We start from the raw sequence: 24371 nt of genomic DNA, 5'->3' as shown, positions 1-24371 counted from the left end.
GAGGTGGAGGATGAAGGAAGAAGGGGGCATGGGGACCACGGCCGAAGCAGCCCTGCTGTGTAGCACGGTTGCGCGCGAAATTCTTTTGTGTTTGTCGGTGGAAGACCTCTTCAACTGTGCACGATATGATCCGCTGTGGGAAGAGCTCGCCCTACCACTACTCAGCAAGAGGCTTCGGTTCTTCCTACTCTGCGAGGTAAAGCCTTTTCACTATACTACGTGCTCACGTGAAAGTGAGGAACGCGTTTGCATAGGGAAAAAAAATTACTAACGTACGCAGTTCAAATGAGGTTGTTTTGCAAATTCATGAAGTTGCGAAACAAGGAAACGCGCAGAAGAGTATAATTTTGGGCCAGTTGTTGTTGCATATTTGAGTACGGTGAAGCGCACAAGAAGGGAAAAGTTAGGCGAGACAGCCAGGACAAGCGCTGCTGACAAATGTGAACGTATGTCGGATAAATTTCGCTGCATCAGTACAACGAGCACTTGCGCCCAAGACACCCCAGATCGAGCAATGAAAAGAGCAGGCGCAAGAAAAAAGGCAATACAGTAAAAAATTGCATTCAATTCGCGTAAGATGTCTTCACGAAACATCGTAACTGGGAAGCATGTCCGCTGTCTCAATTGCCCATAACTGGCACTAGAGGCGCAACAAACAAAACAGAGGTGAATGAACCAGCTTAGTGGTATACCTACACATGAAGCGCGCTTTTATTTGTTTTAGTTTAAAAGGACCACCGAAGCCACACTAACGCAGATATCAGATCCAGAATTTTTTAAGGACATCCCTTCCAAAAGCACACGTTCCAATTCATTTTTTCCACCGCCTACAACTTCCGCGTTCTTCAACCTGGATATGAAGGGCAAATTTTGCAGTCTATATAGCAAGATTTTATGCTCCTACTGATTTCCAAGACCTGAAGTCTGTCGCAGCCTATCGCTCAGGCACTGACCAGTTCTGCCCAATGTCTTCTTTCGTAAGAAAGCTGCAGAAGTCGTCGAAAAGAAGTTTGTGCCCATGAAGCTGAAGTCAAGCAAGGCCAAATCGGCTGCACAAATTTTGCTTGATAAAATGAATCTCTGTGCTGCCGCAGCAAGTGAAGGCCATTAAATGAGGTGCTATAAAACTGTTTTTCACGCCGAAAACACACAAAAAACTGTGCGTCTTGAGAAGCATTGTCTCCGAGGAGGGGAGCTGGCCGGGTGTCGTGGGCAGCTAGCTGCTAAAGCATCTGAACGAGCTGTCACCAGAGCATCCCTTCAAGGTCAGGAGCTCCGAATGTGTGACAGACGTCCTGCAGTCAGGCATCAGAGAAGCGAACTGCGGTATGTCTATCGACATCGCGGAATTCTTTTACTCAGTCCCACACGACGAGCTGTTCCCAGGTGTGAGTGAACTCATTGACAATTCTGACACGGTTGCCTTTCAAAATAAATGCGGCGTGCCCAAAGAACGGTTCCTAGAGCTCCTGAGATTCTACCTTGGCGCCACTTTCATTTTTTTGGTAAACTACGTGCACATTCGGAAGCAAGGCATCTGTATAGGTTTTTGCATAGCTCCAGTCCTCTGTGAATTTGTGTTGGCCAGCTTTGGCCGCCAACTGGAACGTCAGCCTGACGCAACTGGACTATGCTTAGTACATGTAGATATAGATACATAGACATTTTTTAGTAATCTTATTTTAGACGCATCAACACGCTTAACATTGGTGGCTATGTCGGTGGTAGAAGTTTTTAGCAAGTGTTCCTTCTCGCTGAACTTCCCGTTTGAGCAGCAGCAGGCCCATTTCATCCAGCAGGTTTCCCACATCCGCTCCTTCGAGCCTGCAGTAGACCTTGTAGGTACCCGGCAGAAGAGCCGCTCGTTCGAGGTTGCGTCATGTGTGCATACATTTTCGCACAACTTAAGTCGTATGGAAGCATGAGGTGGTTTTGCGTTTTCTGCGCCATGAAAGTTGGCACAGCTGTGGAAACGCGTCACGGAAAGTCAAGTAAGGAAATACTGTATGACGAAACAAGAGTATGAGTATGTCCTATGAGTAATATTTCTGTCATGCGCGGAATGCTTTTAACCTGTCGTCGTGTTTGTTTAGGACAGACTGGCCGGTGCCTGAACAACAGGCTGCGACAGCACTTTTACAAAGAAGCACTTTCCCCCTTAATCAATTAAAGAAAGCGCGATGCATGGGTACCTACATCTACGCTGGTTCATTTTGTTTTGGGTTTTATGCCTCTTGTGCTAGTTGTGTGCAGTTCACAGCATGTACATGTTTTCCAATTATCATGCTTCATGAAGAGATTGTGCATGCGCTGTATGCAATGTTCGCCATATCACCTTGTTCCTTTGCGCCTGCTTTTTCTGTTGCTCATTTCAGGGTGTCTTGGGTGCATGCGTACATTGTCGTATTGCAGCGAAACTTTTCCAATTCATGTAAACAGTTTTCAGTAGCGCTCGTCTTGACATTGCTCGCCTTTAGCGCTTCACTTTACTCAAATCAAACAAAAAAGAAACACACTGCAGATGTATTCTTTACTTTTGTTTGCCAAGTTCGTTAAGACAGGAGAGTGGAGAAAGATGAAATTATGTAAATGAGTAACACCCGCAATTTTTCACAAACATAAAATACATTATACGGAGCTCTCGACAAAAAAAAAACGTCATCTGTATATCGCAGTTGCTGCGGTCAATACGGTGTCCTCAAAAAACGAGACAAAAGTTCCGTATCTGTCCATGGTATTTCTAATAAGCGGTTAATTTTAATCAATGTAAACAACGATATTAGAACGATATACCTAGTCGAGTGATCCACCGAAGGCAATGCTCGATTCTTTTTGACATAGCAGTAAATCTACTGTAGCAGGTGAGCTTTGGCTGTGAGGGAATAACATATCTGCATAGTGCTCTTGTGCTCTTTGCAACGAAAAATGTACGCGGTCATTTTATGCCATTGACCATTCCAGTCTTTTTCTCCTGCGACCAGAACTATTGCCATTTCACGATTTCATGGACGAATCTCGAACAGGTTGCCCTGTATGGTGCTAGGTTCTGTTTTCTTACTCACAGTGTTTTCTTATTTATGTGGTTTTTAACAAATATATTAAACATGAAGCCTGCAGGCATACTACGCCGTTTTCTATCGCAGTCACAGAAAAGAGTACGATGTGTACATTCTGTGAAATAGATTTATGCTTCGTAGTCATCTGTAGCAATGACGCTTGCATCCAGTAGGAAATTAACCCATGGGTGACACTTGGTTGTTTTGCTTGGAGTATATGTAATGGTAAACAGCAGAAAAACAACAGAGAGAACAAATATGGGCAGAAATAATTGCCATGGCACTGTGGTTAGCGCCAATTCCTACCCATACTACTTTTACTGCTGTGTTTACCGCTCCAAATAAATATTCTATCATATCTTTCACGTAATGTCGCGGACGCAGTTCTCACTTAGCTAGTCCCTAACATGGTAACTACGATCATGTCAGTGCACTGTATTATCACGCGCACTTTGTCTTGCTTTCTGATAATGGCTGTCTTTCTCTAGATAATCACGGTTATCGCTTTGTTACAAGGCGCAAGGCGCGTCTGTCATGCTGTCATGCTGTCTACTTTCTTGTCTGTGCCGCTTTCCGACCTGCTAGTACTCCAAGGTGGCGGCCACGATGACGTAAGCGCAAACTGTCGACAGGCTACATGCGTAAACGTCTATACAGCTGTATGAGTTTTATGGAGCTTATACAGCTGTTAAACATTATATAACGCAGCTTTATGTATCTCCGTAAATGCAGTGTGTATGTATAAATTAAAGTATAAATGCAGCGGCATGATCACCGCTTTGTGCAAATGTTTAAAGGGAACAGCCAAAGAACACGATACAAACTTTAAGAACAAACATCCTCGAGCACTTTCCAGCACACTGCATGTCCTCTATGCAGGAACCTCGCCTCTGTGAGATAAATATTTTTCGCAGAAGCAAGAATGAGACTGCACGTAAGCTAAGGGACGCCGACCACATAAAAAAGATCAACTCTAGCGGCAACGGCGATACATCACTTCTGTTATATCAATTGACGACGACGTTGTTCGACCGCTTCGTGGCGTCACGTATTGGGATTAGTCTGTATGTGCGTGTATTTATGGACACTATTCGTGGGTCTGCACCCTAAATAGACCACTCTGAAGTGACACCCGTATCTTCGACAATGTTTTCCTTCTTGCGGGAGTCTTATTTGCGACCAATACATATTATTGCAAAAGCAAATATAGGGACAGCCCAGACGGATTTTGCCGTCGCCGGGATGTTCCGTATAAGGTCCAAGGTCGATGGCATCGTGGCCATGAGCCGCATACTGTAGGTGCGAGGGAAAGGGCGCAAGGGGAGCCGATGATTACGACTGAGTCTCGCGAGTGCAAGGGAGGAAAGCAGGCAATGAATGCGCCGTCTTCCGTACCGCGAAAGACCCCCCGAGGGGTGGGGGGGGGGGGGGGCATTGCACTCAGACAGCAACTGCGCGTTGCGCGGCAGCGCGCGGCTTATTTTGAAAGCCATCTGCGTCGGTGGCTGAGGCTAGGTGCAACGGCAGCTCGTACCTTTGTGCGTGCTGCGTTCTCGCCGCTGACTTTGCGTAGAAGTGATACACCGCCATGGAGGTCACTTCGCTCGCTGTTGCTGCCGCGCTGCCTCACGCCAGCGTTTTGACAGGGAGTGTCCGCCGTCATGGAGTGTGATGTGTTTATCTTTGCCTGCGCGTGCTGACACCATAATTTTTAATTTAAATCGTGAGTAAATATTTGTAAGTTCATACGGCCGATTAAGGTACTATCCTTACTTCGTATAGCTGTCTACGCGTTTTATGTCGCAAGTGATGACTCGTCTTTAGGGCGCCATTGCGGATTTTTTACAGCATATACCAACTAGGCCAAGAAGCAGTTTTCTTGAAGTGGATATGTCGCTAGAATAACTACATTTCTTTCTTCTTTGTTGCAGGACAAAATTGACCCTCCCGTTGTGAGCAAGGCGTTCACTACTGAGCTACGGGCCCGCCTCCGTATTGCAGAGAGAGCATCTCGAAGTCCCGCGCTAGCGATAGCTTTCTGCTCAGGCACACGTTATGGTGAGTGTAAACATTTGCAAAGATCCTGCTAAGCACCACAGCTAAGTAGGCTATGGCTCTGTACGAAACGTCGTTAGTTCAGCATATTACCAAGTACATTAGAGTTTGTAGCTTTCGCTTGTGTAATTTACCAGCTGGCTGCCCGGTAACAGACGATTACTGCGATTAGCACGTTTTTTCTCCCCCATAAAATTACAAGTTACAATTTGGTACCCATCGTCATTTTGACAAGTCACTTCATAAGGTGAAGCTTTTAGCGGCACAATATGGTAAAACTATTTAGGTTCACAAATGTTATCCCAAAGGAAAAGAACAACGTAACAGATGGAGTCATGCCTTTGCAGAAGTGGCGATTGTGGTCCTCTAATAGAGGTGATGACTATGTTTCTTGAGTTTTACCTGAATACTTTTCTGTGAAACAGTTTTTTGACCAAGGGAGCACCAGAACGCAACGTGCACAATCTATTTTGAACCTAAGCATGATCACTAGCGATGTTTTAATTAGGTCAAGCACTGCACTTGTTCTGGGCTTGATGTGAACAATACCACCCTATGCAGATTATATTTACTGAAATATCTTTACTTGCAGGTAAAGCAGCACGCCTGTTTGGCACTAATCCTGTCGCCATGTAACAAAGTCCGGTATATATCTATAAGAGGAGCTGAAACGGAAAAACCTGTGCGAAATCACGCATGTTTGTTAAGAGTTGTGAACATACTACAAAAGCAATTGAACGACGAGAATGGGGGCACTAAGTTATCATATCCTCGGCAAACAAGCAATATAACTCAAGACGCAGTGGAACACAGCGCCTTCATATTAAAAGGCTTGCACCTACTGTAGAGAATTAGCATTTTACTAATTATCTAAGTAGAAGCTAGCTAATACGCTCTAGAGCACGCATTAGTGAAGACATACATTCTTGCTTGTTCCAGATAACAGATACAATCAGTTGTCGCTCACCGCAGCAGTATAGGAAAGGACAGTTGAAGCACGCTGACAATAACTACCATAGAGGGACCCTGAAGAAACGGCTGATCAAATGACGTGGCAGTTTTTCTGGCGACTAATGAGAAGTTGTCGAGGATCCACCGTGATAACCCTGATTTTTTATCTTTATCTCATATTATAGTAATCGCAATTTCACTCCATAGATACCAGCAGCCTGAGTTCCAGTTTTCCCGATGAAGTTAGCGTCGTCCGCATCGACGTGCGATGTCCCATCTGGGTTCAGCAGCACGGACTCGAGGAGCGCCAGGCGGCCTGCCTGTGCCTCCTCGTCCTGTACGAAGCGCCCGGTGCCATAATTGAGTGCGAGTGGTCACCGTTTGTCGCCTGCAGGCGTCCAGCTGCCAAGGCAGCTCTGTTCAACCGGCTCAGGAGAACGATGCGACCGGACTGCTTCGAGGTTAGCAAGCGAGAACGCAGATCGACACGCGAGAGGGGAGGGAATTAGATAAGCCGCTTGGTCCATACATAGCGGAAGTCGCTCAGGAATACAGTGCGGTGCTAACATTGGAACGCTCGGCGTGACAGTGAAAAAGCGGACTTTCCATGTGGCGAAAAACAAAGCTATCACAGCGATCCCAGGTAATGTCATGAAACCAGCTAACAGCGCATTCATAGGGAAGTTTTAATCCTACCAATCGTAAACATATTCTAAGGATTTGTGAAATCATCAACTCAAAAAGCTGGTGCACGTTATTTCAGATTATGAGGTCAAATACTAACCAAAAACAGTACGTTTCCATGAAAGACATGCTGTTGAGTACATATATATATATATATATATATGTATATATATATATATATATATATATATATATATATATATATATATATATATATATATATATATATAGCAATATCTGCATTTTTATAGTAGCCACCCCCATCACTGCAAAACAGGCATTCCCTACTCCCAGGCCCACAGATACAGAAGAGTCTGTTCCGAATCTGCGCAATTTGAGCGACACGCGGAGGAACTGAAATCTGCTCTCATACGCCAAAAATATCCTCCGAAAATTGTAGACGATGCCATTGAACGCGCCCGCAACTTAGATCGAGCACAGATAATGGGAGAAAAGGTTAGCAATACTAATACACAATCAGATCCAAACTTGGTCCTCACATACACCGCCGGTGCTCCGCGGGTCAATGCCATTCTCACCCGCCATTTTAATATCATGAAACAGAGCATCCGACTCGCTACTATCTTCAAGCAGCCGCCTCGGGTTGTGTATAGAAGAAACAAAAATTTAAGGGATTTGTTAGTCAGGGCGAGGACACAGAAGTCAAACACGCCCAAGGGCTGTCGACCGTGTGGGAAACCTCGTTGCAAGGTATGCCGTCACATGACAACAGCAGACACGGCTGAAGCATCGAACTCGCCCTTCGTATATAAAATTACCGAAAATCTTGACTGTGATTCCAGTAACGTCGTGTACAAAATTCGATGCGAGGTGTGTAAGCAGGAATATATTGGCCAAACAGAGACCCCTTTTCGCCTGCGGTTTAACAATCACCGCGCGCATGTGAAAAGTCTCCCCAATTTACCCTTCTCCAGGCACGTTCGGCTGCCAGATCACTCCTTCGAACGCGTGAGCGTTGTGCTCTTGCAATCTGGTTTCCAACACACCCGTGCACGCGAGCAGAGAGAATCTTTTTTCATCCATAAATTTGGAACGTACACTAAAGGAATTAATGAGAGTCCGGGGCGGATGACGTGCCTCCGGGATATGCCGTGAAAGCGCGTGGGAAACGCGAATACATTCTATGTACTCTACAATTGAGACGCTGGCTATTCACTGCTTGCTCACCCCTCCGCATGCGCCTCAAGGGGGCGAGTGGAAAACCAATAAATTCAGTTCCCTGGACCCTGCCACTGAAGTGGTCATTCGGAGTGACCTATTGCCCTTCCTGAAATACGCACGTGCTGACTTGATGTCGGTTGTCTGTTAAACGTTAAAAAATTGGACCACAAGGAGGCTATTTAACTCGACTCCCTAAATCTAAGCCCATGGGCGCACTTGCTTTGCGAATCCCATGCATATATTCTTTTTTTGGAACTATTTTTTTTTATTTTTTTTTATTTTTTTTTTTCGCACCGTAGCTGGACCACAAAGCTGCCGGAACGGGCCGTGCCTTGTATATTTGTACTGTGACACTGTGTTTCTTTCTACAAGTTGCCGCTCTTCTGTCTTCCTTCTGGGCCCCTTCTCTATTGTGCCCCCCGCCACCCGCTCCCGCTACAACGGCAGCCCACGCACTGGAGCTGCGGAGCGACCGCTTCCTCCCTCCTTGTCTCGGGTGCACGGGAACCTAGCTGCCGCTACTTCCCGCCCCCCTCCCTCTCCGTCTTACGTCTCCCTCCTCCTGAGTGCTTTTTCCTTTTTCTTTCCGTTTTCTTTCTCTCTTCCTTTTTCCTTTTTTTCCTTTTTTTCCTCCTCACACACCTCCTTGCTCTAGATACATGTGACTCCGCCTTCCTCTTGCCCTGCATAGCTGCCAAAGGCCGCTGTAAATCTGCCAAGGCGCCGAAAATCAATCACTGTCACAACTGTTCCTCTCGGATTGATGTATGTAAGAACGACCGGATACCCGGTCTGGTGTCTTCCCTACCACGACCGAACTGCCATTTTTTTGTAAACCCTGACGAAGATCGGTCCACCGATCGAAACTGTCGAAATTAAATACTTGTTCTGTTTACCTTGTAGCACCACTCATATATATATATATATATATATATATATATATATATATATATATATATATATATATATATATATATATATATATATATTGTCGCGAAATGACAATTGAAGATGTACCCGGCGTCGGCGAGGCAGACAGTTGTTCAAGCTGGCGTCCTCAGCCTCTGCTTCTTCTTCTTCAGCGCCCACCTCTTGCTGAGCGCGCGTTCAAGTCACTTCATTTTCAGCGCTGGCGCGTGACACCTAGCGGCATTATCCCCCCGCCAAAAGAAAAGCATCGACCCGATGCTTACGAAACTACGATGCTTACTGAAAAAGTGGAAGTGTGGAAGTCGTCAGAGATCAGGGCGCCGCCTTAACGCGCGAAATACGGTATGAGGCGAACAACATGCACTATCTCTGAGTGGTGCTGTCGACGCCGAGGCGACGCGACACCGTCGGGAATGACCTCATAGTTCACTTCACTAACGCGGCGTATCACTTTGTAGGGTCCAAAGTATCTACTCAGCAGCTTCTCAGACAACCCCTGGCGACGAGTTGGAGTCCACACCCAAACTTGGTCACCTGGCTGGTACTCGACTTGCCGATGTCGAAGGTTGTAGCGTCGCGCGTCTGCACTCTGCTGCGTCGTGATGTGTATGCGCGCGAGTTGACGAGCTTCCTCTGCGTGTTGAGTAAGTTGCTCGGCGTCGGAAGTAAGTGATGCGTCGGTGTCGTGCGGGAGCATTGCGTCTAGCGTGGTCTGGACTTCGCGCCCGTAGACAAGACGGAACGGTGTGAAGCGTGTTGTTTCCTGAAAGGCGGTGTTGTACGCGAATGTAACGTACGGCAGGACTTGATCCCATGTTTTATGGTGGACGCCTACATACATAGACAGCATGTCAGCGATGGTTTTGTTTAGCCGTTCCGTCAGTCCGTTGGTCTGCGGATGATAGGCAGTGGCCTTGCGATGCTGCGTGCAGCTCAGCTCGAATATGTCCTCAATCAGTTGGGCCGTAAAGGCAGTTCCTCTGTCGGTGATGACATGTGATGGGGCACCATGTCTTAGGACTATCTGATCGATAAAGAACTGGCCAACTTCGTAGGCGGTGGCACGTTGTACAGCTTTCGTCTCGGCGTAGCGTGTTAGATAGTCTGTGGCGACTATAATCCACTTGTTTCCGCTGGCTGACAAGGGAAAGGGTCCCAGAAGATCCATACCGATCTGATCAAACGGTGCGCTAGGTGGTGCGATGGGTTGCAGTAACCCCCCGGGCTTCAAAGACGGCGATTTCCTGCGTTGACACGCACGGCAGCTTTGCACGTAACGCTTCACCGTGGTAGAAAGTCTGCGCCAGTAGTACGTCTGGCGTACTCTTGCAAGAGTGCGGGAAAATCCTAAGTGTCCAGACGTGGGCTCATCATGGCAGGCTAGGAGAATGTCATCACGGAGTGTGGCAGGTACGACCAATAGATACTCTTTGTCGCTGGCACTCGAGTTTTTCTTGTAGAGGACACCCTGTCGGAGGCAGAAGGTCGAGAGACTGCGAGAAAGGTGTCGTGGAATTGTAACATTCTTGCCTTCTAGGTGATCGATGAGAGGGCGTATATCGGCGTCCTCGCGCTGTCGTGTGATCAGGTCAGATGCTGTGAGGGCCCCAAGGAATGCGCCGTCTTCGTCCATGTCCTTATCGCAAGTTTTGACGGGAGCGCGCGACAACGCGTCGGCATCTTCGTGTTTGCGGCCCGATTTGTAGACGATGGTAACATCGAACTCCTGCAGACGGAGACTCCATCGAGCAAGTCGCCCGGACGGGTCTCGTAGGTTGGCTAGCCAACACAAGGAATGGTGGTCTGTCGCCACCTTTAAAGGGTGACCGTAGAGATAAGGCCGAAATTTCATGATGGTCCACACAACCGCTAGACACTCTTTCTCGGAAGTGGAGTAGTTAATTTCGGCACGTGAAAGCGTGCGACTGGCGTAAGCGATCACTCGCTCGATGCCTTCCTGGTGTTGAACGAGAACAGCGCCAAGACCGATATTGCTTGCGTCGGTATGCACCTCGGTGTCAGCGTCCTCGTGAAAGTGAGCGAGCACGGGTGATTCCTGCAGGCGCTGCCGTAACTCGGTGAAAGCTGCGTCCTGCTCGTCCGTCCAAACGAAGGGTGTGTCTTCTCGCGTGAGGCGTATGAGTGGTTCGGCGATCCGGGAGAAATTTGCGATGAAGCGACGATAGTACGCACACAGACCGAGAAAGCGGCGTACTGCTGTCTTGTCACGAGGAGTCGGAAAAGCAGCAACAGCGGATGTTTTGTCTGGGTCAGGCTGGACACCGTCGGCGTTCACGACATGACCGAGAAACTTCAACTCTTCGTAACCGAAGTGACACTTTTCTGGCTTTAGTGTGAGATTAGCGAAGCGGAGCGCCGCAAGTACCGCCTCTAAACGCTTCAGATGTTCTTCGAAGGTCGCCGCAAACACGACGACGTAATCTAAGTATACTAAACAACTGTGCCACTTCAGACCCGTAAGAACAGTGTCCATCATTCTCTGGAATGTGACCGGTGCAGAACACAGGCCGAATGGAAGTACTTTAAATTCGTACAGTCCATCCGAGGTAACAAAGGCAGTTTTTTCGCGATCTCGTTCGTCAACTTCGATTTGCCAATATCCACTCTTCAAATCTATTGATGAAAAATACTTGGTTCGCCGCAGCCGATCTAACGAATCATCGATCCGCGGAAGCGGATAAACGTCTTTTTTTGTGACGTTATTCAACTTTCGATAGTCAACACAGAACCTAAGCGTTCCGTCTTTCTTTTTGACAAGGACCACCGGCGACGACCAAGGGCTTTGGGATGGTTGCATGACGTCATCGTGAAGCATTTCTTTCACTTGTGCATTAATCATGTTGCGCTCTTTCGCCGATACGCGATAGGGCAGTTGTCGTATGGGACGAGAATCGTCATACGTGATTATTCGGTGTCTCGTGATGGGCGTCTGGTGTACCTTAGAAGTAGATGCGAAGCACTCCTTGAACCGAAATAGCAACTCGCGCAGCGCTTTTTGCTTGTCCTCCGAAAGGCCTGAATTGATGTCGATGTTGCTGAGCGTCTGAGCTGGGTTGTTCTTTGTCATAGACGCAAAGCATTCAGCAACGTCTGCTATGGGCTCAGCAAAAGCGATAGTAGTACGGCTGGAGTTCGTCACGAGGAGCGCAGAATGTCCACCTCGAAGCATAATGAGACTGCGGGCTGCACATACACCGTGAGTCAGCATAAGGGAGGTATTGCCCTCTGCAACAGCTTCGCCGTCACGCGGATCATCGCATACGACCGCTACCAGGACACTTGCGCGTGGTGGTAAAGTTATACTGTCGGCGTAAACCCGAAGCGCGTTACGTCGACAATTGTCGCGGCTGTTCGCTGCTCTCTCTGTCGAAAAAGTCACTGTGCGTGCCCGGAGGTCTATAACGGCACCATACTCGCGCAGAAAGTCGACGCCCAAGATGAGGTCCCGAGAACAATCGCGGAGTATAAGGCAGCCGGCTGGAAACGTGGACCCACGAATTTGTACTCTGACCGTGCACATGCCCAGCGGTGTAACGGTATGCCCGCCAGCAGTAGGAATTTGCGTTCCAGACCAAGGCGTGATAACTTTTCTAAGTTCCGTCGCTAGTTTTCCGCACAAGATCGAGTAGTCGGCACCCGTATCCAATAACGCACTAACGTGGCGGCCGTCGAGCACAACAGGTATGTCTAGCGAGAGTCTGTCACTGAGTTCGGCTGCTGTCGTCGCTGAATCGTGCTGAACAGACCGTGCTCGCGTCGATGGGAGGTCTTCGTAAGGGCGATTATCAGCGGCCTCGCCCCCGAAGGTCGCTGCTCTTAGTTTTCCCGGCGAGGGCTTGGCGATCGTCCCTGCGCTGCCATTGGAGGGCTTCTAGGAGCTGGGGAAGATCGCCTGGGGGACGGCGAGCGCGACTGCCGCCGCGGGAACAGTGGTATACCCTGCTGGTTCAAGTACTCTTCAATCGCCCTAGGCCTTTCGCCATATCTTGGCCTTGGTGAATTCGCGGCGAAACCTTGCAGTCCAAGGCGGCGGTATGGGCATTCGCGGTATACGTGACCGGCTTCTCCACAATGATAACACAGAGGCCTTCTGTCCGGGGTACGCCAGACGTCGGATTTCCTTTCGAGCGGGCGCCGATCCTCCATACGTTGGATCGGTTGCACTGATGGGAGCGGCGGGACGTATGACGTGGCGTAAGACGTGGCGGGGATGAAATGGGTTGGAGCGCGGACAGGGATTCGCCCCAAAACCTCCGCATACGACGGCCGTTGCAACTGTGCTGTCACAGGCGGCGCGTTGTTGCTTGCGACGGGACCTTGGATCGCTTGCTGCACTTCACTTCTCACGAGGGCAGAAATGGAACCCAGCGTGGGCTGAGGTGGGCAGCTGAGCCGTTGAAGCTCCTCACGAACCACAGAGCGGATAAGGTCTCGGAGAACGTCCAGGTTTCCAAAGGCAACCGCGTCCGTCAGTGAAGCAGCATTCGCGTGTCTGTCATACGTAGCTGAGCGCTGGTCCGAAGGTGAAGCAGCGCTCATTTGCCTTTCATAGAAAGCTGAGCGATGGTGCAGCATCTTTTCCATCGTGGTGGCTTCGGTTAAGAATTCACCCACGGTCTTGGGCGGGCTTCGAACCAGGCCAGCAAATAGCTGTTCTTTAACTGCCCGCATTAGATGGCGCAGCTTCTTTTCCTCTGACATGGCAGGGTCCACCCGACGGAAGAGGCGCGTCATATCCTCTACGTATGACGTCACGCTCTCATTCGGCAGATGAATGCGGGATTGGAGCGCCCGTTCGGCTCGTTCGCGGCGATCAGGATTTGTGTATGTCTCCAGCAAGGCATGGCGGAACTCTAGCCACGATTTCAGGAGCCCTTCTCGGTTCTCGTATCAAGTGCGAGCACCGTCCTCCAAGCTGAAGTACACGTTTCTCAGCTTCGCCACGTCACTCCATTGGTTTATCTCAGCAACGCGCTCAAACTGGGCTAACCAGTCTTCAACTTCCTCGAAGACATCCCCGTGGAAGACTTTCGGCACTCTGAGATTCTGGAGCAGGTACTGAGTTGCGGTTGTGGCCGTACCTTGCATAATGGTCGATGAAGATGTCGATGTTCCTTCCATACTGGTCCGTGGGGGCGTCGATGTTGTTGCGGAGATGTGATCAAACTCCGGAGGTAATCCTCGGATTCTCCTGCTGGCCCGGTGAACAGGGGTGTCCACTAGTATAGGGCTGGTACTCCTGCTACCAGGAGGAGTTTGTGGCATCGGATGAACCGTACCCCGCACCTCCACCAGTTTTGTCGCGAAATGACAATTGAAGATGTACCCGGCGTCGGCGAGGCAGACAGTTGTTCAAGATGGCGTACACAAAAACTCAAGCTGGCGTCCTCAGCCTCTGCTTCTTCTTCTTCAGCGCCCACCTCTTGCTGAGCGCGCGTTCAAGTCACTTCTTTTTCAGCGCTGGCGCGTGACACCTAGCGGCAATATATATATATATATATATATATATAATCACAATGAACACTCACTGGGTGCTTCCTAAGCAAGCGAGGCTGGAAAATCAAACTTACCGTGACGAGCTTTAAAGAATCGGGTGTGCGAGCGTTTTGCTATAGTTACTGTCACTGTAAGAATACAGGCACTGTTACTGTAGTTGACCGGCTCGTGACCAATCGATTACTGTGGGCCTTGGCTTCACAGATTTAGGTGACGTTAGACCTCAACATGTTCTAGAATTGAGACTAAGAGATAATGCAAACGTCAACCTCAGTTTCAGTTTATTTCTTTAATGAGTGGATATACATACTTACATGTAAGGAGGTCCTTGCCTCCTTTCCCCTGCTTCCTCATCCTATACCTCGTGAAGGTCATAACTCGAATGAGGCCGCCTAAAGCTGTCTTGGCAGCTAACGTTTTATACCCTGTATCACATACTACGATTGTAGGCAGCTTCTGCCAGAGAGCATGCCAGAAAGCCTGCCAGAATCACTTAAGGACTTGGAAGAACAACTGCGCTCAGGATACTACGACATACCCAATGTTTATTCAAGCAGAGTCATCAATATTCTTAAAATTGTGCTCTCTTCAGGTGCTTCAACCCAAGCTCACCTGTATGCTTGCTGTGCCTTCATGCACAATCGGTTATATGCAAAGGTAGTAATGATGATTATTACATCAGTCCTGTTGCGTAATTTACAACTTTATTATCTTTCTTTGACAGCCGACGTATCATCACCCGACCGAAACCTGCCCAGTACGCTTCGCTCTTTACGCCACCAGCGCCTTCTCCAAGACAGTGTTCAAAAGCTCGCAGCGCATGGACCGGATGGCCAGCTGCGTCTTGTGGACCTCGTGCCTCAGAGTTCTCAGCCCTCCCTCTCGAAGCCGCTTCCTACCTCACGCCTACTGGGGCGCCATGATTTTCGGCGAAAGCGTCCGGGCCACGACCATCAAATTCAGAGAGCGCACGGCGCTGCCTCGAATGTACGAACACCTGGAAGACATGCGGTGCGCGTTCGGCGACCTCGAGGGCGCCCTGGTTCTTGTCCTGCAAGAGAACGACCTGAGCACGTTCGTGATGGAAACGGTGTGCAACATCTTCGCCGGTGCCACCGCGATCGTGGGAACGTCGTGCGGGCTAAGCCTGGACGAGAACGTCTTCGTCGCCACCGAACCGCACGAAGCTTCTGGAGCTTCGATGTGCCTCAAAAGTCCAGTCGTGGTTGCCCTCCTGGACACTTTTAAGACGTAGCTTTCGTGTTCATTTATCAGCATTACGATTCTTATATGCCTACTTCAGGCGTCGTCTGTCTCCCGAGTGCAGCAAAAATTCGTCATTTTTGGTGCCCCCCCCCCACCACCGTTTCAATGAATAGGTCTCCGGAATGCTGGAAAATTATTAACTTGGCACTCTCCTGCGAAATTCTTGTGGGCCTGGTCCTCTGGAAACATTTTTGTAAAAACTTGTAACTGTGACAATTGCATACCTAACGATAAGTTCTACAGAATGCACTTCTTTTGTTCTTCAGCAAGTGTGGCTGTGCACTCTACCTCCTCGTTTCGGCAAAGCTATTGATTTACCATATAGCACCGAGATTGATCTTGGTCAGTTAAACACTCTTTCGCAAAATTTTCATGCCTCTCACTGGAAGTCCTATTCGTTTACTGTCAAGACTTCGTACGTTTCGGACGATATGAATGCCGCGTGGTAGGACGCAAAATTTCAAGATGTTGCTGTGACACCTCGCGCAATGGGAGTCTTGAATTACCAAAAATGCAAACTCCCCTGAGTAGCAAAGCACTTAAACCTATCTCTGGAAATGCGTATTTCTTTATTTTCGTCTTACCATTTTTACTTCCTGCATTCCAATCGTAGCGCTTGCGCCAATTTCTCCCTAGCATGAAATTATACTATATAAACTCCTTCAAGGTTCATTTAGAACAAAGTTCTGCACAGTACTTCTGGAATAATGAAAACTCTTTTGCACAACGTATACCGTCTTAGGCGCTGCCATATTTCTGTTTGCTGCGAACATAATTATGGTCTTACAAAATATTTACCGACACTGTATGCTTCGTAAGCATTACTTTAAATGAGTCGCCTAAATATAAGAATATTTGATAGCTGCGTCTTGAGAGAGAGAGGCTGGCTTCATTTGGCGCAGTCCTGACCACCAGCGCGTTCTAGCCTGCTTATTTGCTCTTTATTAAGGAAAGAAAAGTTACAAGATGCCTTGCTATAAAAGAGGAGAGCTGGGGCATCAAGTCTCATATATAGCCCGGCAGCGCCTAAATTCACTAACCTTGTTGTTTTGCAACGTAAATAAAGGTACCTAGGCTTCGCTAATAAAGAACTATGAGTGTTTTCCTGCAGTCATGTTATTCCCATCCTGCCTGGGCCACCGAGGTTCGCAGTACTTAATTGTAAACAGCTATTGTAAATGGCTCTAGTGTACCGAGTACAAACATTCAGAGTATCCAGATCACGTAAATTAACGCGCATTAAGGATAGTATAACCGCTTCGATGTGCTGTCCCCATTTTCGTTCTTCTCATTACATTTTTATTTCCTTGAGCAGAGTTTCAGCGCTGCTGCCAGCCCATTCATTCACTTCCTGAAGCAGGGGAGAGGGGTGATAACTTACCACTGTGGGGTGGTTCTGTCAGAAAAACATGCCGAACACCTCAACCAACCGTATTTACTAGACGGTCTACCTCATAACGGCTCTAGGTGGTAATAGGAACAACTACATTTTAATAGTGAGCATAAAGCACTCATTCGCTACAGTCATCATTCTGACCAGCAACAAGTGCAACACCTAAATACCCCTGAAGCACTAGGTCATGCCCCCAGAAACTTGCTGGGCTAAATCGTCGCTTCATGTGTTCCATCGTCCGCAACCATGCAAAAGTGACCGTGAAATATTCTCCCAATTCTTTTCCGCTTCATACAAACCGTTCATTCAACCACTACGCGCAGTCATTAGTTCAGATTGCGGGCAAGACATTCTATTTCGACGCAACTGGTGCCTCCGTCGACTTGCATTCCTTCGTAACTATTGACCCATCGATGTTCGTATCGAATACATCGTTGATTCCAAGCACGGCACCAGCGTCAGGTTGGCAAGCCCACAACTGAGCTGCCGTTTTTAAGTATCCTTAAATGTAGCATACATGTAGACGCTGTATGGCATAAGCTAACAGACGAGTGCTGGCAACTCGCGTGAGAAAAAAAAATCAAAAGAACAAAAATAGAGACTGGATTGTTGAATCGTCTAGCATGGCACGTAACTTCAGTAATCCGCCCATAAGAATATAAATGGGTAATGATCTTAACGATTGTAACCATGGTTAGGTACCTTGGTCACGATAAGTGGAGAAAACTGAACAGTAGCGCGACCATTTTACACGTATTTATAGTTCCCTTTTTTCGATATGCACTTTAATTCAAGAATGCAGACATTGGTGAGAACGCGCGATGCGTTGCACAGTAACACCAAAAGTGGCTCTCGATATGACCCTGCCACGATTTACGCATCACTTCGCACCAGATCACAAGTTTATTTGCATTGCTTTCACCTTAATCAAACGTGGTGGTTTACTGGCTATAGTGTTTCCCTGAGCGCGACCAAGGTTGGGGGCTCGAACCCCACAGTGGTGGTCCCATTTCCCTGAGGGCAAAATGTAATCTCGCTTGCGTACTTATATTCTGTTGCTTGTTCAAGAACCACGTGGCATCAATATTGATTAAGAGCCCTTAAGTTCGATGTTCCTCGGAGCTCACTGCGCAGTTTAGGAACGGCAACTCTACAATCTAATTTAGACACCTTTATATGTCAGCATTTGCTTGGCTCTCTTCACGCTTAACACGCTAGAAGCTTTGCGTCTGTTGTCCACCAGAGTGTATAAAAGTGCTGCGACACAATTTCTGGATGAAGATAACGTTTCACTGCATCAAAGCAGACTTTAATTATCACTAACGTGCTCAGAGATATTCGCTTGTTCTGATCCTTCCTCTACAAAGCCAGCGTAGGCAACTTGTGATGCGGATTCCTGACGCGTATACAAGCTTCAAAAATCTATTATCGATGAGTTGGCTGTTATATATTGTTTCATTGACGTGAAAGTGAACTGTTTTGTTAAGCTGAAGGGATGAGCTTGTTCACCATAGCAGACGCTGCGAAAGAGCACATCGCAGCTCACTAATATACGGGGTGTTTTCGGCGGAGGCTCAGTACCCTATTCGGGTGATATTCGTTGCTCAATAGAGCGTTTAATGTTCTTCAGCTTACGTCATAATGATCGAATCATTTATCTAATAATGGGGAAATGAAAGATTTATACGAAGACGCGTTGTCGTTTGTATTTGATTTTCCACAGTTTGTTCAACTTTCCTTCACCAGCGAGGCTCTTGAGACCAGGAAAGCCGATTGCCCTCTTGGACTGGCAGTCCCTGCGCTTGCCGGAGATGCGCTTTAAATGCGCCCTCCCTGAACGTAGGTCAAGCCGTCGTTGACCAGGTTGGCGGCCACATCCGAGTACGGCGGATTCTTCCGGGGACGTCGGTAGACGTGCATCTTTCGGAAGCCTCGAGTGCAATCAGAGAGCAGAATGTGATTCGCAATAATACCTTGCAACAGGCAGTATTTACGACAATGGGAACAAATAGGGAAACCAAGCAGCCATTTGCATCGAGCTCAAAAAAATCAAGAAATGACGCCAAACAAGGTATGAAACCCACGCACCATTATCCGCAGTCATTTATTCTAGTGGACATTGTTTAACAATAATGACGTCCGAGATTTTACACTGTTGAATTGCCGTTATTCTTTTTTCTTTGATAGCGGGCGCTTCCTGAAAACCTTTCTCGCAGATTTAATTTCTGTCTTTCTTTAGTTCCCTTCGGTTTGCCTAATTTTCTTTGTTACTGTCAGTGCCTGAAGTATCTTGAGCAGCGGCTTGAGTTGGCCTTGTTGCTTGTTTCATCGCTAAGAGGGGAACAGCAAGAGGTACAATAGCTGACGTGTGGCTTATGTATGCGGCTACTTGACGAGAACACAAACCGAAAATTGTGAACTATACTTTAGAGCAGCGCTGATAGTAAACAGTTGTCATCTCTCAATGAACGGTTTGAACCTACTTTATCTTAATCTCATTTCTTCGCAGTGTTCAATACTCATGGAGTGTTCTGCTGGGCAGACTTGGTTACTAATCTCGTTAGGAAGACTGAATGGTTCTGGAAGGCCTGATGCTCAAAGTGGAGTACAAGCTCTACAGTGCAGGCGTTGCTTTTCCGAGCTGAGCCAGTGTTGTAAGCAGCAGGAAATTTTCAGCATGCTGGTAACTTACTTCGCCTTTTTGTGTATTCCATTCCGAAATGTACTTTTACTATTTCGTGTGCTATATATCCCATTGGAACACCTCTTTCAGAACGGCCCTCTTGTTGTTTGTTTTTGGGCCTGCAGGCGCTACCGTGTGTCCTCGTTCTATGATTTGCTATGGCTTCTGTTTAGGTAATGGATGTACGTATTTTTCTCACCATCTTCTTCCATCTGCCGCAGGTTGAACGCTGCCCGTCGTTCTGGAAATATTGATGATGTGCGTCAATAACACAAAAATACCCATGGAACTAATATAAAATCTGTACAATATATTCCAATATGTCCAAATAAAAAGTAATATTTCTTCTCGTATGAACAAAGAAAGTTCACCCAAGGACCACCTTTTAAATATATTGCATCGAAATATTCGCTTATGACCTCAGTTCACTTGACACAGAAATGCGCACGAGTGTAATCTGGCACGCATTGAAGAATGCACTTTACGACCGTCATCTTTTCCGCATGGGCCATGTGGAAGAAAGAGAAGAAGTATGTTGTGTCTATTTATTTTTTTTCCGCACCACAGTAATGCTCAAAGCAATCTGGCTTTAGCGTTGTTTTGTGGCATAACTGTAACACATTTGAAGTATTTCTCATGGGCAGGCTAGTAGATGCAGCGATAAGACAGTGTTATGGTGTTAGGCAAAGATGTGTCGGCGTCTTGTTTCCGTCGGTGTCGTAGTCGTCACGATGTCGTGTCTTGCTGTTCCCACCGTTAATACCTCTAGGCGGTAAATGTTATCAAAACCTTAGTATTATTATTTTTATTTTTTACTTGTCGCTATGGTTTCTTCTCATCCACGTGTTTTGCTCAGTGCTTGCAATATAAACTAGGCGATGAACGTTCAAACCCAACGCCGAAACGATATTCCAGGCATTCGAAAAAATAGCTGAGAAAGGTTCGGAACCTCTTTCAAGCAGCATTTGAAACAGTAGGTCGCTATTGTATGAGGAACATAGCCGCAAGAGCTTCTTTGGTATCGACCTAGTAGTTTTCCTTAGTGCGATGGAAAAGTGTACTCAAGCCCTGCGAAATTACTTGTTTTGTAAATACGTATGTGCAAAAGTTATTAATACATTAACTAAACACGTAGTTATCTCACAGACATAGAACACTGTTGGAAATTCGTATTCGATCATTGGTACCGTTAATCGCAGCAACATTTTATTCGCTTGGAAAATGTCATGCTTGGAGTGATAAGGACTAGCCGACCTGACAAGCTGCGCTAGTCCGTGCATGCGAGAATTAGTCCTAAATTTGAACTCATTACCGTACCGAATAAGTTTATTGTTTCTGAAGCAAAAGGAGGAACAGTTTCACTTGTTATCTCCATTTATTTCACCATCTAAGGATAACACTGAATAATTGCGTGTCTGTGTTGGCTACCTTTACTCTCCAAAAAGCAGTCTCACTGAAATATTGTCCACGTGCTGTGACGGAACAGCGGTCATAGCACTTTGCTGCTCGGCATGAAGTCGTGCGTACGATCCACATTTGCGGCGATCGCATCGCAATGAAGAATAAATGCAAGAATGGCAGTGTGGTTCTGTAGAGACACACGGCAAGGAATCCCACCCATGCGGTAAAATTAATTGAGAGCCTTTCACTAAGGCAACTGTCACAGCTTCATTGCTGCTTAGGGACTTAGTCGTAAACCCTGTGAACCGAACATTCTAGTTGAAATTATAGGTAGTATAATGTATACTAAATGCAAAATAAGTTTCTGGGACAAACCGCATGTTTCCGACGCAACGCGTATTTCATGCAAGAGTGGCAACTTGCTGACGCGATACCATCGGAAACAAGAAGTTTTACATTTTAAATATTCCTGTCCTGAAGATTGTGGCAACACACCAGTGTCGTGGCCTCACACAGGGTCGCTGAGGGTCCGTACATGCTTACCTCTTTGGAGGCTCGCTGAATGAAACCCGTCGCCCGGCTCTGACGCAACCTCTGCTGCGAGGCCAGACAGCAAAAGCAGAACGCAGACTGGTAAGGCTACCATGACTTCCTGCCTGAATGATTTTGATCGCTCAGGCTGTGACGACCGTTATGCTGATGCCCCTCTGCCTTCGCTGTCCGAATGAAGGAAAATTGCGCACTGTGGGAAGCAACGCAAGAGCGAAGATTTCTGCACTGTTTGCGATAATGAATCGAGTGCATGAGCAAACGACCTTTTTTCTTTGATGATGCCATTTCAAAGCGACGCAGCACATGTATTAGTGTCTCGCCCGCATAGTAATCCAAACAAAAACAAGTAATCTTTCATCGGCACTTCTCCTTTCCTCGCACACGTGTATGTTATTTGTACCATGTCACCGTTCGGGGCTTCGCCTATAGCATATCGGCGCCGCTTCGCGGTAATCGAGCATGACAGCCGAACCCCCGCGCTCATATATCGGCTCAAGGCAACCCACTTGCCGGGAGCGGAGTAAGGGAAGAAAACGAAGAGAACCAAGCGCGCACTCCCTAACTCACGCTAGGAATTAATTTCGGGACCTCGCACACACGGAGCATTGGGGGCGTGTCGCCTCCGTTTCACGCACGAACCCGCTCCTCAGTGCTACTTCGCTGCCCCTTCTGGCGTAACGCATGTCCCTTTCCCCGTGCGTACGTTCGCAGACCGGAATATACCACCACGATGTGCGGGGAGGACACTCTCAAAAGTTCGGGTGGGCTGCCCCCACTTCTCTCTTTCTCTCTCTTTTCGCTCCCTTTGATTTCCTCGCCCCCAATATCGCACAAGGGCTCGGCAGCGTGGAGCACGAGGCAACGTTACGTCACGCACGTGCAAGCGATGATTTAATAAAAGAGCCTAAAGCTATATGACGGTGGTCACGTGACCACCTTGCTTCCCTGCTGAGACGATGAGCGCTGTAGCGCGCGTACGGATGGCTCTGCACCCACGGCATTCACGCACGGCGGGAACCGGGCGATCTTCACGCTGCTAGTTGTCATGCCGCTCCCTACGACAGGACATGTGAATGTGCCACAGGTTGGCAAAATAAGTGGTTGGCCATAGTCACTCGCCGATTCTTTTTGTGTGCTATATGCAACCATCCCCTCGCGTCTACTCAAATTCAAGCTCTTACTCGCGGCCGCACGTACATTCGCGAACACCCACTTGCCTTCATGCTCGCTATTGTACACTTTAGTACTCACGTCCCCTCAAACACACCGGCAATCCCTGCCGTTCAAACAAATTTGCATATCGCACCTTTCGTCACTCTCTCATTCTATTCCAACTCCGAAGAATCAGTATGAAGTAGGAGGAGTTAGTGTTATCATGAGTTTAAATGATTACGTATGGACGGCGTATACCAGAAGTCGCGCATTGTGTCACGTCGCATCTTGTTTAAAATTTGCTCGGCATATCGAGCACGTAAATGGAAAGTATGTCATGAATCGGAACGTCAGCGAAACGAGTATAACTATGTCATTGCGGTTTATAAAACACTGATGGAATGCTTGACATATTTCTGGTTACATATTTTTTCACAATTTTTGCCACCACAGCATCTTAGTAACACGTTTTAGGGTGGTTGGATTTTGCGACAGTTTGATATCGTCACCGCAACGCCTTCACCGCAACGTGCAGAACCCCCTCCTATGGCCTATAACTCTTAAGCTTCTGCTCCATGAAACGCGAGGTGGCTGGTACATGTCCCGGCCAAGGACACCACGTTTTAGTTCAGGCGGAATGCAAAAACGTCTTTATGCTTAAATATAGGAGCAAGGTAATCAATAGCATGTCTGAAAAATTATTCTGGTGTCCTCCAACACAATGTCCTTCACTGCCATGTGTGCTGTATGCGGAGGCGTACTGCACAGTGCATGGGAAATATCTAGAACGTGCATATTACGCATTATAGTGATTGCTTGGTTTTTACCTTGGTTCACATAACACTATTGAATATCGAGACTCAGTTACTTAAGCAAAGAGAAACAGAAATAGTATTTTTGGCAACCGATGTAGTAAGTCTGTTTACTATCATACGTGTATGCTTTTATGTGAGGCTTTTTGATGGCCTATATATGTTCCTCACGCATTCAAGTGTTCTTTTACTGCCCATTGTATGCAAGCCACAGTTACTGCGTGCTTCTTCCTGGCGAGCATGCAACGCATACAACGTTGTCCGTTCTGTGGAAACGAACACATTTCTTGAGCACTTCAGCGCACGTGCGCTTTCCGCATCTCACTCTTGAATGCCTGGGCACCTCTGGGCGTCCCATTCCATCTGTGTCTCGTACCATGGGTTTGATTTTCGTACTTTCCGTATATGCAATGCTCTTTCGGTCTTCCTGCCGTCGTCCTATATCCAAGTTGGTGTTATTGTACCTCGCCGAAACTTGTGCCTTCGAACACTGGGTGGTATCCAATACATAAGCATTCATGTAGCGCTTCAAGCGCAGGCGATGATTAGCCTAGATAAGCATTGCCAGAACCTAGGGGCTGACAGGCGATCATGAATTCTAGTTCCTTTGACAGACAACGGAACATTATCTTTATCTCTTGCATATCGAAAGAATGTGCAACTCTTGCACATTCTTCGCTAATTACGGTACTCCGTCATTTGTAGGAATTCATCTCCGGGGTTGCCGAACAGCACAC

At 47.5% G+C, this 24371-nt stretch overlaps 1 protein-coding gene and 1 long non-coding RNA gene across 2 annotated transcripts; one reads left to right on the top strand and one right to left on the bottom strand.

The window, feature by feature from the left end:
- LOC139060462 (uncharacterized) lies at positions 1–15906 on the top strand. Its single transcript, XM_070539596.1, has 4 exons — positions 1–196; positions 4988–5114; positions 6270–6523; positions 15100–15906. Exons 1-4 carry the CDS (start codon positions 11–13, stop codon positions 15628–15630), a joined length of 1098 nt encoding a protein of 365 aa, XP_070395697.1. The 5' UTR covers positions 1–10; the 3' UTR covers positions 15631–15906.
- A 2733-nt stretch (positions 15907–18639) lies between these two features.
- Positions 18640–21829, bottom strand: LOC139060461 (uncharacterized). Its single transcript, XR_011514834.1, has 3 exons — positions 21662–21829; positions 19917–19958; positions 18640–18965 (listed from the first exon to the last, which is right to left on the bottom strand). It is a non-coding gene; the product is annotated as an uncharacterized lncRNA (long non-coding RNA).
- Between the last annotated feature and the right edge of the window lie 2542 nt (positions 21830–24371).

The sequence above is a fragment of the Dermacentor albipictus genome, chromosome 5 (assembly GCF_038994185.2).
Source record: "Dermacentor albipictus isolate Rhodes 1998 colony chromosome 5, USDA_Dalb.pri_finalv2, whole genome shotgun sequence".
NCBI classification, from domain to species: Eukaryota; Metazoa; Arthropoda; class Arachnida; order Ixodida; family Ixodidae; genus Dermacentor; species Dermacentor albipictus.
Note: the sequence above shows the minus strand (reverse complement) of the source record. Positions and strands in the feature narration are given on the sequence as shown.

What these genes read in the sequence shown, in the direction of transcription:
- LOC139060462 (XM_070539596.1), top strand. Translation starts at nt 11, where the DNA reads ATGAAGGAAGAAGGGGGCATGGGGACCACGGCCGAAGCAGCCCTGCTG. An exon ending in CTGCTCAGGCACACGTTATG is followed by an intron (nt 5,115 to 6,269) that starts GTGAGTGTAAAC and finishes TTCACTCCATAG; the next exon opens with ATACCAGCAGCCTGAGTTCC. An exon ending in TGCGACCGGACTGCTTCGAG is followed by an intron (nt 6,524 to 15,099) that starts GTTAGCAAGCGA and finishes TTTCTTTGACAG; the next exon opens with CCGACGTATCATCACCCGAC.